This window comes from Oncorhynchus mykiss, chromosome 18 (genome assembly GCF_057628025.1).
Source record: "Oncorhynchus mykiss isolate SJ-2025 chromosome 18, ASM5762802v1, whole genome shotgun sequence".
Taxonomy (NCBI): Eukaryota; Metazoa; Chordata; class Actinopteri; order Salmoniformes; family Salmonidae; genus Oncorhynchus; species Oncorhynchus mykiss.
The window spans coordinates 21,110,384-21,127,056 of NC_143039.1; the positions used below are offsets into that span (position 1 = coordinate 21,110,384).

General features: G+C 44.9%; 1 protein-coding gene across 1 annotated transcript in view; it reads left to right on the plus strand.

Annotated features, from left to right (window-relative positions):
• LOC110497006 (uncharacterized) overlaps nt 1-16,025 on the plus strand; it is a 49,856-nt gene extending 33,831 nt beyond the window's left edge. Inside the window, exons 15-20 of the mRNA XM_036951884.2 lie at nt 947-1,157; nt 1,272-1,460; nt 6,183-6,381; nt 12,215-12,294; nt 13,967-14,038; nt 14,632-16,025. Of these exons, the coding sequence (XP_036807779.2) occupies nt 947-1,157; nt 1,272-1,460; nt 6,183-6,381; nt 12,215-12,294; nt 13,967-14,000 (713 nt within the window). The 3' untranslated portion in view covers nt 14,001-14,038; nt 14,632-16,025. The remainder of the gene's footprint in view (nt 1-946; nt 1,158-1,271; nt 1,461-6,182; nt 6,382-12,214; nt 12,295-13,966; nt 14,039-14,631) is intronic.
• Nucleotides 16,026-16,673: the final 648 nt, after the last annotated feature.

The window sequence follows — 16,673 nt, forward strand, 5'->3', positions numbered from 1 at the left end:
AAAGTCGACAACAGAAGCAATGGCATGCTGACCTAACCCAAACTTCTCACATTAACACATCAGCAGGAGATTGCAGTATTGAGTCATTGAAGTGAGATGACTCTCTAGTTATGAATCAAGTTGTTTTCTCAACACTTTGTAACTCAAAGAGCCCACGAAAATAACATAATGATCTCAATGTGTCAATGGCTTTGATACTGTGGTCCCGGGGATGGTGATCTCATGTGGTTGACACTTCTGTTTGGGCTAGGGTTGCAAAATTCCGGGAACTTTCAATAAATTCCCTGGATTTACCAAAATCCCGGTTGGAGGATTCCAGGAATCAGGAGGGATTAAGCAGGAAATCCAGAATCCTCCAACCAGGTCTTCTGGAAAACCTGGGAATTTTGCAACCCTCGTCTGGGCAGATGTACAATGTGACCAGCAACAGTACTGTACAGTATGTGTCATAATGAGGATGAGTCACCATGGTGTTATTCTATTAGGCCGGCTGGGTCGTTACAGTATAATCTGTGTTGTAATCTGTCTGAGCCAATCATAATCATCTACTGTAACACTGATGCTTAATCATGTCACATCATGTAAGGTCTCCACAGGGCATCGGATTAGAAAAAGACAAAGGTATTTGTTAAGGGTTAAGGTTAGAGGTAGAGAGTTAAGGTTGGAGCCAGAGTTAGGGTTAGAATACTTTGCTCTTTTCTAGAATGTTCCGATAGTGACAACTAAAGTGCTCTGGGCACGTCATCATCAGCCAATTTACGACTAAAGTCTGAAACATTCTAACATATATTTTCTGTGGTGTATTTATGTGTTATTTTAGAATTAGTGGGCTTTAACCACCATCACCAGCACAGTCAAACCACCATTCCTGAGTCACCAGGTTCTCAGATGGTAGAACTGAGGTCACACAAAACACGTTTGTTTATGTTTTCTTTGTCGTTGCCAGGCAACCAGGCAAACCCCTGCAAGTTCCAAGCGTGTAATGAGTATTCGATGTGCACGGTGAACCGCTGGTCCGGGGAGGCGGAGTGTGTGTGTGACGCGGGTTACTTCAGCGTGGACGGACTGCCGTGCCAGAGTATCTGTGACCTGCAGGAGGACTTCTGTCTCAACGATGGGAAGTGTGATGTCATCCCCGGCAAGGGAGCCATCTGCAGGTGGGTGGGAGTTTAGTTAAGGACACTGACATGATGAATTCACTATAGGGTTATGTGTGTGTATGTGTGTGTTTGAGATGCATGTGGTTCTAATGCTGTTCTGTGTGGTTCTAGATGTCGTGTTGGAGAGAATTGGTGGTACCGCGGGGAACACTGTGAGGAGTATGTGTCAGAACCTCTGGTGGTGGGCATCGCCATAGCGTCGGTGGCTGGCTTCCTATTGGTGGCCTCTGGGGCAATCTTCTTCCTGGCCAGGACTCTGAGGGACGGTTATGACAAGGAGGATTCAGAGGATCCCCTACGGTAAGCAGCAGACTCATAAACCCAGAGGGAGAAGGAGTAAATCTGATTATTTACCTGACCTCTTGTATTTACAGATGGATTACGATGTGTAATGGTTATTTAAGATATCACTGCAGTGTTGCTTGTAGAGTAATGTTATCTGATAATATTTTGGCTTCTCTTGCCTAATAACTGCAGTAGCATTCAAAAGTTTGGACACACCTACTTATTAAAGAGTTTTTCTTTATTTTTACTATTTTCTACATTGAAAAATAGTAGTGAAGACATGAACACTATAAAACAACACATATGGAATCATGTAGTAATCAAAAGTGTTAAACAAATCAAAATATGTTTTATATTTGAGATTCTTCAAATAGTCACCCTTTGCCTTGATGACAGCTTTGCACACACTCTTGGCATTGTCTCAACCAGCTTCACCTGGAATGCTTTTCCAACAGCCTTGAAGGAGTTCACCACATATGCTGAGCACTTGTTGGCTGCTTTTCCTTCACTCTGCGGTCCAACTCATCCCAAACCATCTCAATTGGGTTGAGGTCGGGTGATTGTGGAGGCCAGGTAATCTGATGTCATCTGATGCTGCACTCCATCACTCTCCTTCTTGGTCAGTCCCAAGTGCAAACCAGATGGGATGGCGTATCACTGCAGAATGCTGTGGTAGCCATGCTGGTTAAGTGTGCCTTGAATTCTAAATAAATCACTGACAGTGTCACCAGCAAAGCACCATCACACCTCCTCCTCTATGCTTCAATGGCGTGAAAAGCTATCATCAATTCAAATGGTGGCTACTTTGAAGAACCTCAAATATAAAATATATTTGGACTTATTTAAAACTTTTTTGGTTACTACATGATTCCATGTGTGTTATTTCATAGTTTTGATGTCTTCACTATTATTCTACAATGTAGAAAATAGTACAAATAAAGAAAAACCCTAGAATGAGTAGGTTTGTCCAAAATGTTCACTGGTACTGTATGTAGAAGTACTTAATTGGGTTAAGAAATACTATACTGGTGTGTAGACAGACAATAAATGTAGATGGTTGTCCTAAAATGTTTTGGTTAAGTGAAGCTTTGTGCATTGTTAACGGGGTGCTTGACCGAGAATCTGTCTGAGAGAAGCGTGATTAGCGTCTCAGACTTCCTTGGCAGCTATGTTGTTTTTGATTAACCAATCAGGACATGTTTATTGAGAAGTATCAAAACAGTGCTGATTGTATTTAGAAGCCCCGAGTTGCAGGATCAACAGTGTGTGTGTGTGTGTGTGTGCGTGTGTGTGTGTGTGTGTGTGTGTGTGTGTGTGTGTGTGTGTGTGTGTGTGTGTGTGTGTGTGTGTGTGTGTGTGTGTTTGTGTGTGCATGCCTGTGTAGGTGTGTGTGAATGTGTGTGTGATTGTTTTATGAATCAGTATGTGCCTCGGCAGCTGTCCTGAGTTTAGCCTGCCTGCTTCTAGTGACACAAGGCCTGGTCTCGACAGATAGACCTTGGGCCAATGCCCATGTTAGCACCATGGGCCCTTCTAACAGCCCCGCCCTGCAGTCTCCCACTGTTACCAATAAACTGTCCACAGACTGCTAGATTGGACTCCTGACCAGTTCAGTGTGTTTCTCATATGAGTGTTTAGCTCATGGAACATGGCGTACTGTATAATGTAAAGACTGTATCTGATGGAGAGAGAAATAAAGAGAGAGGGAGAGAAAAATATATATAGAGAGGGAGAGAAATAAAGAGAGACAAAGACAGAGGGAGAGAGAAAAAAGAGAGAGAAATAAAGAGAGAGAGGGTTGAGAGAAAGAGAGAAAGAGAGAATGGGAGAGAGAGAGAGAGAGAGAGAGAGAGAAATAAAGAGAGAGGGAGAGAAATAAAGACAGAGAGGGTTGAGCGAGAGAGAGAGAGAGAGAGAGAGAGAGTGAGAGAGAGAGAGAGAGAGAGAGAGAAATAAAGACAGAGAGGGTTGAGCGAGAGAGAGAGAGAGAGTGAGAGAGAGAGAGAGAGAGAGAGAGAGAGAGGCCAGTACAACAGAATAACATCATGTGTGTTGCATGCCAGCGTAGGTTGATATCAGGTTGACATCCTGTTTAGATTGGACAGGACACAATGTCACTTCCCACCCACTGGCATAGGTCATCACGTATCATGCCAACCCCATACGGCTGTGGGTGTGTTTGTGTTTGTATGTGTGACTCACTTGGCCGCACCGCAAGTACAGGCTGAAATGTTATTGTTCATCATTATTACCGGTAAGTAGACAGAACACATCATTCTCAGTGGTGTGACATCAGCCACCTTTCTATTGCATCAGAGAACATGTATTTTATTTCACCTTTATTTAACCAGGTAGGCCAGTTGAGAACAAGTTATCCTTTACCATTGTGACCTGGCCAAGATAAAGCAAAGCAGTGCGACAAAAACAACATCACAGAGTTACACATGGGATAAACAAACGTACAGTCAATAACACAATAGAAAATCTGTATACAGTGTGTGCAAATGAGGTAAGGCAATAAATAGGCCATAGTGGCAAAGTAATTACAGTTTAGCAATTAACACTGGAATGATAAATGTGCAGATGAGGATGTGCAAGTTGAAATACTAGTGTGCAAAGGAGCAGAAAAAAACAAAAACAAATATGGGGAAGAGGTAGGTAGTTGGTTGGATGGGCTATTTATAGATGGGCTGTGTACAGCTGCAGCGATCGGTAAGATTGATATTGACAGCCGATACTTGAAGTTAGTAAGTTAATAAGTCTCCAACTTCAGTGATTTTTGCAATTCGTTCCAGTCATTGGCAGCAGAGAACTGGAAGGAAAGGTGACCAAAGTAGATGTTGGCTTTGGGGATGACCAGTGAAATATACCTGCTGGAGCACGTGCTATGGGTGGGTGCTGCTATGGTGACCAGTGAGCTGAGATAAGGCGGAGCTTTACCTAGAAAATAGTTATAGATGACCTGGAGCCAGTGGGTTTGGCGACGAATATGTAGCGAGGACCAGCCAAAGAGAGCATACAGGTCACAATGGTGGGTAGATATGGGGCTTTGGTGACAAAACGGATGGCACTGTGATAGACTGCATCCAATTTGCTGAGTAGAGTGTTTGAGGCTATTTTTTAAATTACATCGTCAAAGTCAAGGATCGGCCGGATAGTCAGTTTTACGAGGGTATGTTTGGCAGCATGAGTGAAGGAGGCTTTGTTGCGAAATAGGGAGCCGATTCAAGATTTAATTTTGGATTGGAAATGCTTAATATGAGTCTGGAAGGAGAGTTTACAGTCTTGCCAGACACCTAGGTATTTATAGTTGTCTACATATTCTAAGTCAGAACCGTCCAGAGTAGTGATACTAGGTGGGCGGGCGGGTGCGGGCAGCGATCGGTTGAAGAGCATGCATTTAGTTTTACTATAGTTTAAGAGCAGTTGGAGGCCACGGAAGGAGAGTTGTATGGCATTGAAGCTCATTTGGAGGTTTATTTACACAGTGTCAAAAGAAGGGCCAGATGCATACAGAATGGTGTTGTCTGCGTAGAGGTGAATCAAATAATCACCCGCAGCAAGAGCGACATCATTGATATGTACAGAGAAAAGAGTCGGCCCGAGAATTGAACCCTGTGGCACCCCCATTGAGACTGCCAGAGGTCCGGACAACAGGCCCTCAGATTTGATACACTGAACTCTATCAGAGAAGTAGTAACCAGGCGAGGCAATCATTAGAGAAAACAAGGCTGTTGAGTCTGCCGATAAGAACACGGTGATTGACAGAGTCGAAAGCCTTGGCCAGGTCGATGAAGACGGCTGCACAGTACTGTCTTTTAACGATGGTGGTTATGATATCGTTTAGTACCTTGAGCGTGGCTGAGGTACACCCGTGACCAGCTCGGAAACCGGATTGCATAGCGGAGAAGGTACGGTGGGATTCGAAGTGGTCGGTGATCTGTTTGTTTACTTGGCTTTCAAAGACCTTAGAAAGGCAGGGCAGGATGGATATAGGTCTGTAACAGTTTGGGTCTAGAGTGTCTCCCCCTTTGAAGAGGGGGATGACCGAGGCCGCTTTCCAATCTTTAGGAATATCAGACGATGCGAAGGTGAGGTTGAACAGACTGGTAATAGGGGTTGCGACAATGGCTGCTGATAATTTTAGGAAAAGAGGGTGTACAGATTGTCTAGCCCAGCTGATTTGTAGGGATCCAGATTTCACAGCTCTTTCAGGAGATCAGAAGTCTGGATTTGGGTGAAGGAGAAGCGGGGGGGGCTTGGGCCAGTTTCTGCAGGGGGTGCAGAGCTGTTGGCCGGGGTTGGGGTAGCCAGGTGGAAAGCGTGGCCAGCCGTAGAGAAATGCTTATTGAAGTTCTCGATTATCGTGGCTTTATCGGTGGTGACAGTGTTTCCTAGCCTCAGTGCAGTGGGCGGCTGAGAGGAGGTGCTCTTATACTCCATGGACTTTACAGTGTCCCAGAACTTTTTGAGGTTAGTGCTGCACGATGCACATTTCTGTTTGAAAAAGATAGCCTTCACTTTCCTAACTGACTGTGTATATTGGTTCCTGACTTCCCTGAAAAGTTGCATATCGCGGGGACTATTCAAAGCTAGTGCAGTGCGCCACAGGATGTTTTTGTGCTGATCAAGGGCAGTCAAGTCTGAAGTGAACCAAGGGCTATATCTGTTCTTAGTTCTACATTTCTTGAAAGGGGCCTTCTTAATAACGATGCCCCTCTCCTACCTGTTTCACAGAGATCGGGACAGTGTGCCATCCTTAGAGAGAGCCACCAAGTTCAACCCCATGTATGAGAGTGATGTGGCCACGGCAGAGTACTACAGACGGTACGAAGACGACGTGCTACACCACAGTACGGGCAGCGTAGACCCCTCTGTGGACTTCTGCAGTGACGAGATACTCCAAATCTACGACAACTCCGAGCTCACCAGAGAGGTACGTAGAGGCTGTCTGAGTGGCTGACTGCTGGGAGGACTGTAAGAGAGAGACAGATGTTTGAATGCTAAATGACGAGACAGAGGCATTGATGCGAGTAACCAGTCTTGTTCAGTACATCACAACACATCCGGGTATCTCAAGCACCCCGGTAAAACACAAGAGTTGCAGTAATGAACATTTACCAACAGATGGCATCACTGTGCCATCTTACACCCATAACATCTTCCCTTTAATAAAATAGGACAGGAGGTGTCAATTCACTAACAAAACAAACCTAGTAACAATTTCCAACATGAACAGTTTAGTATTTTTTTTTTTTTTTTTTTTTTCCAGAACAACAACACATTTTGATATTCTCTTCACTTTTATCTCTGTCAACAATCCCTGATGGGAAACCTACAGATTAAGTCTTTTTGGTGGCTGGGACAGACGCCCGCATCGTGAAAAGACAGGGGGCTTGTCTGCGAGGACTGCGGGTTCCCGCACAGGCGTGTCACCTGAATGTCTAAGGGGAGAATTGATGGGTGAGGGAGCGGCCGACCTGTGATCCCCTGGCTCTTCGCCCAGTGCCTCAGGCCCCATGTGACTTGCTGGGGTTCTGTCTTTTGTCATGCGACCCCTTTGACCATCAGGGTTCTGAGTAGGTGCTGGCTCAGCAATCCGAAGGTCAACCCTGTTACGACGGTACAGTGATCCATTCACTTCGACCAAGTAGGAGCGTGGTGCCACTTTCTGTACACAGGATCCGAGTCTCCAGAGGCCTGCCCGGTCCCCTGGTAGTGGCTTCATTCGCACCGTTTCACCCACCCTGAGCTCAGGTAAGTCTTTTGCTGATTTGTCGTAGATTAACTTGGAGACCTGTCTTCTGTGACGTAGCTTCACCAGCACGTCTGTCACCACACATGGCTCCAGGAGAGTGCTGGCTACTGGCAGAGCTGCTTTTAAGCGCCGTGCCATGAGGCGCTGTGCCGGGCTGCTGTCCATGCCTTCTGTCGGGGTATTGCGCCACTGCAGGATTGCTTTCCAGGCATCTTTGCCCTCTCGCAGAGCCTTTTTGCAGAGGTTCTTTGCGATTTTTACTGCGGACTCTGCCTTCCCATTAGCTTTTGGGTGTCGTGGTGATGAAGTGACGTGCTCGAATCCCCATCCTGCAGCAAATTTTCGGAACTCAACTCCTGAGAATTGGGGTCCATTGTCTGAAATTACCCTATCTGGCTGTCCATAGCGGGCAAACTGAGCCTTGCAGCGTTTGATCGTTGTCTCTGCTGAGAGGTCGGGGAGGAGGTCGATCTCCCAAAAGTCTGAGTAATGATCGACTACCAGCAGAAAGTCTTTGCCACTGTGCTGGAAGAGATCTAGACTTACTATCTGCCAGGGGCGCATCGGTAGCTCGTGGGACATCATCGTCTCTCTCTGTTGCTCAATGGCATATTCATTGCAGATTGTGCATTTACTGACATAGTCTTTAATTTCACTCTGCATTCCTGGCCAATACAGTGTGTCACGTGCTTGTCTGTAACAGGCCTCACCTCCTATGTGACTTGAGTGCACGCGTGCCAACATCTCAGGGCGCAGAGACCGGGGAATAACGACTCTCTGACTCTTGAATATCACTCCGTTTTGAACACTGAGCTCCTCTTTGATTGGCCAATATTCTCTGACGGCTAAAGCAGTTTCTTCCCTGCAGTCGGGCCAGCCCATCAGAATCACAGACCTCAATGCCTGGAGTTGCCCGTCCCTGTCTGTGTGCTGTCTGATTTGTATAAAGCGCTGGTCCGTAACATTAAGGTAGTCAGCCTGGTTGATGTGTTCAACATCCACTTGCTCTGTTTGCAAGCTGCACACTGCGTGTTGTTCATGCATGGAGCGTGTGTGAGTGCCTGATGCAGTAGCCCTGCTGAGCGTGTCACTCACATACATCTCTGGCCCTGGCTTATACACCACCTTGAGGTTGTAGTTTTGTAGGGCCAGTAGCATGCTCTGCAGTCGTTTTGGGGCATTCAGGAGAGGCTTGCTGAATATAGCAATAAGGGGCTTGTGATCGGTCTCTGCGGTAATATTGTCGCGCCCGTACAGGTAGTGGTGGAAGCGTTGGCATGCAAACACAATGCTGAGGCACTCCTTCTCTATCTGGGCATAGTTCTGCTCTGTTGGGGTGAGTGCCCTAGAGGCGAATGCCACAGGCTGGCCCTCCTGCATGAGGCAACAGCCAAGTCCATACTGGCTTGAGTCACTCTGAATCGTGACAGGTTTTGACACATTGTAGTATCGCAGTACAGGTGTCTGGGTGACCAGTTGTTTTATTTCCCTCACCGCTGCGTCATGTTTTGGGAGCCAATGCCAGATGGTGTCCTTGTCCATGAGCCTCCTCAGTGGCTCACACACTTCAGAGAGCCGCGGTAGGAATTTGGCCAGGTAGGTGACGAATCCGACGAAGCGCTGCACTCCCTTCACGTCAGATGGGTGGGGCATTTCCAAGACAGCCTTCACTTTTTCAGGATCCGCCTTCAATCCGGTGGAGGACAAGATGTGCCCATGAAAGCGGACCTCTGGCACTTTAAACTGAAGCTTTTTTATGCTTAGCCTTAGCTTGACCTGTCTGCATCTGACCATCAGGGCCAGCAGCTTGGCGTCATGGTCACATTCTGCCTCCTCATCACTGTCCCCACAGCCCACTACGAGAATGTCATCTGCTATGGGTTCCACGCCACTAAGTCCCATCAACAGCTCATGCTGTTTCCGCTGATACACCTCTGGAGCCACGGAGACACCAAACGGAAGCTTCAACCACCTCTTCCTGCCCCAGGGTGTCCAAAAGGTGGTCATGTAGCTGCTGGGCTCGTCGAGCTTGCACTGCAGAAAGGCATCTCTGGCATCCACGAGCGTGAAGACTCTGGCCTTTGGGAGCTTGTAAAGAACATCCTCCAACGTGGGCATAATGTAATGTGAACGTCGCAGAGCCCGGTTGAGGTGTTTAGGATCAATGCATATCCGTAGCTTGTCTGGTTTCTTGACGATAACCATATTACTTATCCAGTCCGTAGGCTCGGTGACGGATATGATGTGGCCATCTGCTTCGTATTTGTCAAGCTGAGCCTTCGTAGCTGCTTTCATGGCCACTGGTACATTGCGGGGTGCACACTGGACAGGCTGGATTTCTGCGTCCAACTCAAAGTGGACTTCCCCAGGAACTGACTCTACCGGTGCGTTGAAGACATCATGGTACTTGCTTAGGAGTGTCTCCTTGCTCAGGGGCCCAGCCTGGACTTTGTCTATAATGTTAAGATCAGCTGGGATGGTGAAGTTAATAAGTCCAAGGCGCTCGCATGTAGAACCTGACAGTAATGGCTGTTGACTAGCCTCAACTATTTCAAACTCAAGGGTGTATTTCTGGCCACGTAAAACACACTCTGTCACAAACAGGCCTAAAGAGGTCATGAACTGGCCTGAATACAGTTTCAGCTTGGTGCTACTCTGTGTGAGTTTGTCTCTGGGCGCAAGCCTCCTTTTGTCTTTAAGGCTCATAACGTTGCATGTGGCCCCTGAATCTAGCTGGCATTGCTGTGGTTTATTATTAAGTAGCAGAGTGACAAACCACTTTTGTCCTTTTGCCCTCACTGCCCCTATGCACTCGCTAGCATATACATCCTCTGTGCTGTCGTTCCCTTCATCTGTGTTTGTTTCCATGGAGTGCACTTTACCCTCCTTTCTCTTGCTTTTCATGCAGACCCTTGCGAAGTGATTAGCTGTACCACAGGATTTGCATATTTTTCCATAGGCTGGGCAGTGTTCTTTTCCTCGTCCATGAGAAATGCCACAATATCGGCATGTATTGGGGTTGTCTACTGCAGAGTTGGCTGTAGTATTAGCATTAGCTGTGGCAAAGGGGAATTTCTTTACTGGCTGCCTGAATGTAGCATTTACATTGTCCGTATGTTGCCTTTCTAGCTCCATGGACCTCATCCGTATATCAGTAAGCTCTGCTGCACGGCATGTCTCCACTGCCAAGGCCAGCGTCAGGTCACGTTCTCTCAGCAAACGTCTGCGGGTGCCCTCATCCGTTATGCCAAGCACAATCGTATCTCTGATCAGTTCATCTCTTAAAGCACCATAGTCACATGTAGCTGCCTTTTCCCTTAACCTAGTGACAAAGCTGTCAATGGACTCCCCGTCCTCCTGTTTGCAACGACCGAAAACATAACGCTCGTAGATGACGTTCTTTGCTGGCGTAAAGTAATGTTCAAGAGCATCAAGAATAGCTATAGCGTTACCTTGCTGTGCTGCTGTTAGGTTCAGGTTGTGTTTGTATACGTGTCGGCATTCAGTTCCCATTATAGTCCTCAAAGTGGCAGCCACTACCTCATCTTCCTTTTCCAGAAGTCCCGTTGCTAGCGCATAGTCCTCCCATTCACCTCTAAACGTATCCCAGTTCGTGCTCCAATCCCCGCTGAGCTTCATAACGGCGGGAGGGGGAATGTTCGCTGCCATGTCTAACCGGTGCTAACAACACTGAAGCTAACTAGCAAACTCACTCTAGCTTAAGGCCAATTCCGGGCGAAATTTTACACAAATAAGCATTTGTTTGTAAACCAGAGCAGGTGACTCTAATTTGCGGAAAGCATGGTTAGTTATCCGACTCTGACACCATGTTTGAATGCTAAATGACGAGACAGAGGCATTGATGCGAGTAACCAGTCTTGTTCAGTACATCACAACACATCCGGGTATCTCAAGCACCCCGGTAAAACACAAGAGTTGCAGTAATGAACATTTACCAACAGATGGCATCACTGTGCCATCTTACACCCATAACAACAGACAGTTGGCAACAGACTGGCTCCCTGGGGGATTTCTAGGAAGATCATTCCAGAACATTCCAGGGACCTTAAAGTTGTTAGATGTTTTTCAAGTATATACAAGAAGGTTAGAGCTAAAGTGTAAAGTACTGTGAAACTGATAGTACTAATTGGTAATTACACTGGAGTACATTATACATACATGTAGTATTGCGTTATAGGACCTAGGTAACATGAAGTGTTACCAGAGAGCTTTATCAACAATCAACTTTAGGTCTAAATAAGGCACCGTAACACGTGTGTATGAGATTCTATTTTCACCCTGAGTCTTTAGCTTCAGTGCTTATGGTGGAAGAGTAGTGCTCGTCCAGACACCAGCATTGGGCAGGCAGTACGGAAACCAACACAAATCCATCGGCCTTACATCAACCCCTAATGTTACATAACCGTCTCTCTCTCTCTCTCTCTCTCTCTGTCTCTCTCTCTCTTTCTCTCTCTTACCTCTCTCTCTCTCTCTCTTACCTCTCTCTCTCTCTCTCTCTCTCTCTCTCTCTCTCTCTCTCTCTCTCACACACACCTCTCTCCCCTCTCTCTCTTTCACTCTCTCTTCTCTCTCTCTTACCTCTCTCTCTTTCACCCTCTCACCTCTCTTTCTTCTCTCTCTCCCCTCTCTCTCTCTCTCTCTCCCCTCTCTCTCTTTCACTCTCTCTCTTTCTTCTCTCTCCCCTCTCTCTCTCTCTTGCCCCTCTCTCTCTCTCTCTCTCTCTCTCTCTCTCTCTCTCTCTCTCTCTCTCTCTCCCTCTCTCTCTCTCTTTCACTCTCTCTCTCTTCTCTCTCTCCTCTCTCTCTTCTCTCTCTCCTCTCTCTCTTTCACTCACTCTTTCCCCCCACATTATTCTCTCTCTCTACCCCCACATCTCGCTCTCTCCCTCTTTCTTTCTCTTCTTTCTCTTCTTTCTTTCTTTCTTTCTTTCTTTCTTTCTTTCTTTCTTTCTTTCTTTCTTTCTCTCTCATTGTCTCTCTCTCTCTCACAGCAAATTCAGGACCGCCTAAGGATAATTGAGCTGTGTGCCAAAGACCGTCAGTTTGCAGACTTTGTACGGCAGCATCAAGTGTGAGTTGTTGCTGTCTGTCTGTCTGTCTGTCTGTCTGTCAGTCAGTCAGTCAATTGAAGTGTGTATAGCCAGACTACAGTAGGCTGGCCCACCTGATACACTAAACCTCCTGCTAGCTGGAGATTATGTACTTTCAGCGTAGTGCTGAGCGGTGAGCCAGGGTTCAGACTGTCAAATCTCTCCTTACCTTGGGGCTGGGAGGACAAGACAGGACACACGTCCTCTGTATGGTCATGGTCACCCCAGACCTTGGAAAGGGAACAGAGCAGACTAGAACGCAGCAGACTACAGGAGGCATTTCTGTCTGGCCTGGCCTGTCTGTTTGCCAGTGGTGTGACTGGAGCCGGATACACACTTCACACAGTATGAGAACCTCTATACAGGAAACGTCTCCAGTCCAGACTACCTGTTCCAAAACCATTAGTGGAGCTATTTAGACATTCAGTTGTAGAGTTTCTGTTTCACTGGCCTTGTGTCAGCTCACTTATGGTCTGCATCCCATATGGCACACTATCCCTACAAAGTGCACTATTTTTGACCCCGATCTATAGTGGTGCACTTTATAAGGAATAGGGTGCAATTTGAGATGCAGACCATAGTCTGTCTCTTTCTATGGAATGTTCTAGAGTATGGAAGGTTCTAGAGTATGGAAGTTCTAGAGTATGGACGGTTCTAGAGTGCTCAGTAAGTCAGACAGAGACACAAGCAGCTGGGGCCGTGGGGGCGTCATTCACCTGTTCCAGGTATTAAGTTCCAGACAAAAACACCACTGTATGATGGCCAAATACTCAAGTCAAATCACATTTTATTTGTCACATACACATGTTGAGCAGATGTTATTGCGGGTGTTGCGAAATGCTGTGTTTCTAGCTTCCAACAGTGCAGTAGTATCTAACAATTAACAACAATACACACAAATCTAAAAGTAAAAGAATGGAATTAAGGAATATATAAATATTAGGATGAGCAATGTCAGGGTGACATAGACTAAAATACAGTAGAATAGAATACAGCATATGAAATTAGTAAAGTAAAAATATGTAAACATTATTAAGTGACTAGTGTTCCATTATTAAAGTGGCCAGTAATTTCAAGTCTATGTATATGGGGCAGCAGCCTCTAAGGTGCGGGGTTACGTAACCAGGTGGAAGCCGCCTAGTGATGGTTATTTAACAGTCTGATGGGCTTGAGATAGAAAATGTTTTTCAGTCTCTCGGTCCCAGCTTTGATACTGGTTAAATTCCTTCCCAGCTGTAAACAGTGGAAAAGGAGAAGAGTTGGGCCAGTCAGAACTGGGATAGCTAGGACAGTCAGTTCAGGTACACTTCTGATCTAGAGATACTACGGCCAGTCTGCTGTACAAAGAGAATAGACAGAGTCTTTGTGAAAGGCAGATGGAAGGAAACCCAGTAAGGATAATAGTCTTTGGGCCTGTGTAGAGCCAGTCAGAGGAGGCAAACAGACCAAGAGAAGGGAGGGGGTTGGAGATGGTTCATAGGCCGCATCAAGCATCCCTCTTCGAGGCAGAAAAATAACATTTTAAAGTTGACAGGCATCCCCAGGGTTTAAAAAGGTTGGGTACTAAAGTGTGGTTTGTGTGCAATTTTGAGCCACTTCGGTCACTGTCAAAAGCCTGAATCTAATCTACTCCTGTTGTGTGTGTGCTGACAGAGCGCTGGACAGAAGAGTGAGCTCTGAAACATAGGAATGCTGGAGAGCCAGCTGATCACTGTGAACCTCAAGGTACTTTATTTTTGATTCCTGACATGTCTAGAATGGTCATAGAATAGGCCTAACCTTAGCTTGTCTTAAATATACTTTGTACTATATTGTCATTGATTTAGATAGGCAATGTGTAGTTGTTGCGATATTGTCTGTAGATGGTAGTAAGCCATAGTGTGCTGTCGTAGCTGGGTTTAATAGCTACAAACTATCTACATTTAAACTGTAAAACTCCCTTCTGATAGATTACAAACTATCTACATTTAAACTGTAAAACTCCCTTCTGATAAATTACAAACTATCTACATTTAAACTGTAAAACTCCCTTCTGATAGATTACAAACTATCTACATTTAAATTGTAAAACTCCCTTCTGATAGATTACAAACTATCTACATTTAAACTGTAAAACTCCCTTCTGATAGATTACAAACTATCTACATTTAAATTGTAAAACTCCCTTCTGATAGATTACAAACTATCTACATTTAAACTGTAAAACTCCCTTCTGATAGATTACAAACTATCTACATTTAAACTGTAAAACTCCCTTCTGATAGATTACAAACTATCTACATTTAAACTGTAAAACTCCCTTCTCTCTTTCCTTTCAGAAACATGCCTTTGTCTTTGACTTGAGAAAGAGGAAAGTGTCTTCTGTTGCCATGGTGCTTCTGATGGACTCTGCAGGATGACCAGATGAAGAGGATGGATATTTAAAAGAACATCTTCTCTATGAGGCGTGATGTGTTGTGCTGTTGCAACGTGTCACTGACTCTGTTTCTATGACCTGATATTTTTCTAAAGGGGGAGTGCACTGTAAATACTTTGATTTTTGTTGTTTCATTTTTTTCTTTGGTTATCACAGCCATCACCTTATCCTATGAGCTAGCCTCCTGCTCAGCTAGCCATCAAACATCTAGATACAGTTACTGTCAAAAAGGTTCGCTGCATTTGCACCTCTTACTTGCACAAATCTGTGAACAAACAACAAACAGACTTCAATTGTTGTGTCCTTAGTTAGTTTAGACATGTGGGTCCCTTCCTACTCTGTTCTCCCTAATCATGGTCTTCTTCAGTGCCTTCACTTGGTTTCAGTTAGCATTGTGTGGTGCTGTGTCCTGAAACGTAAAGCGGCTGCTGGCAGGACCCTTGAAGTTCACTGGATGTCACTGGAAGGCTACTGTCCTGCATGGAAACTAACTACTGGTTTAATCCATTTTGTTTCCACATAATTTCAACCCTCAAATTCAATGTGATGAAGTTGAACTGTTTGGAGTAGAAAATCAACGTAAGAGAATTTCAGATTTTGTTCACCTAACTTTTAACATAAATCCAATGACATTTTTTGTTGATTTCACATTGAATTCAAGTTAGTTGACAACTCAACCAAATGTAAATCAAAACTATACGTAGAACTGACTTCTGTGCCCAGTGGGTACTGACTGGATGGCACAGGCTAACGCTATATAGCCTCCACAGAAATGATCTAATATCCTGGTTGCTGTAATTACTTGAACATGATTTTGGCAAAAAGTTGTAGATAATCAATTGTGTAGACATAAATTCATTGTGTATTTAACTGTTGGAATGAATATAGATTGATATACTGGAATTGTGATTGTTAGTAACCCCTTTTGGCCATAGCCAATAGCCCATGAAGACATGTTTCTCTGAGTTTTCTCATTTCTCAAATCTGACATCTGCTGCTTTGGGTTAGTCCACGTATCCATGACGATCCCAAGCAACCATGACGATCCCAAGCCTTTGTATATATCAGGAGTCGACTGTATTCATCCACATGTTTTGATAAACCAAATGTCCTCGACCCATTGAAAAAGGGGTTAAATGTGTACGTTGTCTCTGTTGATGTGTTTTCTATGTTTTCTCATAGTTCAGAGATTAACAAGATAATGGTGTTATGATCTGTGTTGTGTATGTTAGACTTACTGGTTGAAAGCCCACAGACACTTTTTGTAATAAAATGGCAATATTTTTTACAATATTATAATGCATATGTCATTTTATCAAGCAAATCTATATTTATCAAGCCTTGATATCATTGTACACTGAGTATACCAAACATTAGGAACACCTTCCTAATATTGAGTTGCTGTACAGTATTGATTTGTTCTGGGATGAAAGTAAAGTGGCCAATGTCAATAACATTCCTTTGCTTTTGCTCTGTATATTTGAGGTGCAAACATTCTTGGCACACAGATCGCTCCATGCTGAATGAAGTTGACATTTAGGTAATCTTTGAGATTGGCAGTCTGCCTGCGTTGGACACAGCCAGGCAGACTGCTCACTTAAATACAGAGTGACAAGTAACCTTACCACACAGCTAAGGTCACACTTAAGAAAGATATTTACTCAGTGTAGAGGCTTACAATGATTTAAAGTAACAATGACTTACAGTAATTAAAGTCCAATGTTGTGCATGTTCTTGGACAAAACATGTCTAACCAACCAATCTGATTCCACGCTTTAAGACTGCTTTGATCAGGTGGACTGGGATATGTTCCGCATTGCGTCCAACAACAACATTGACGGATACGCTGATTTGGTGAGCGTGTTCATTAGAAAGTGCATTGACGATGTTGTACCCATTGCAACGATTAAAACATTCACAAACCAGAAACCGTGGATTGATGGC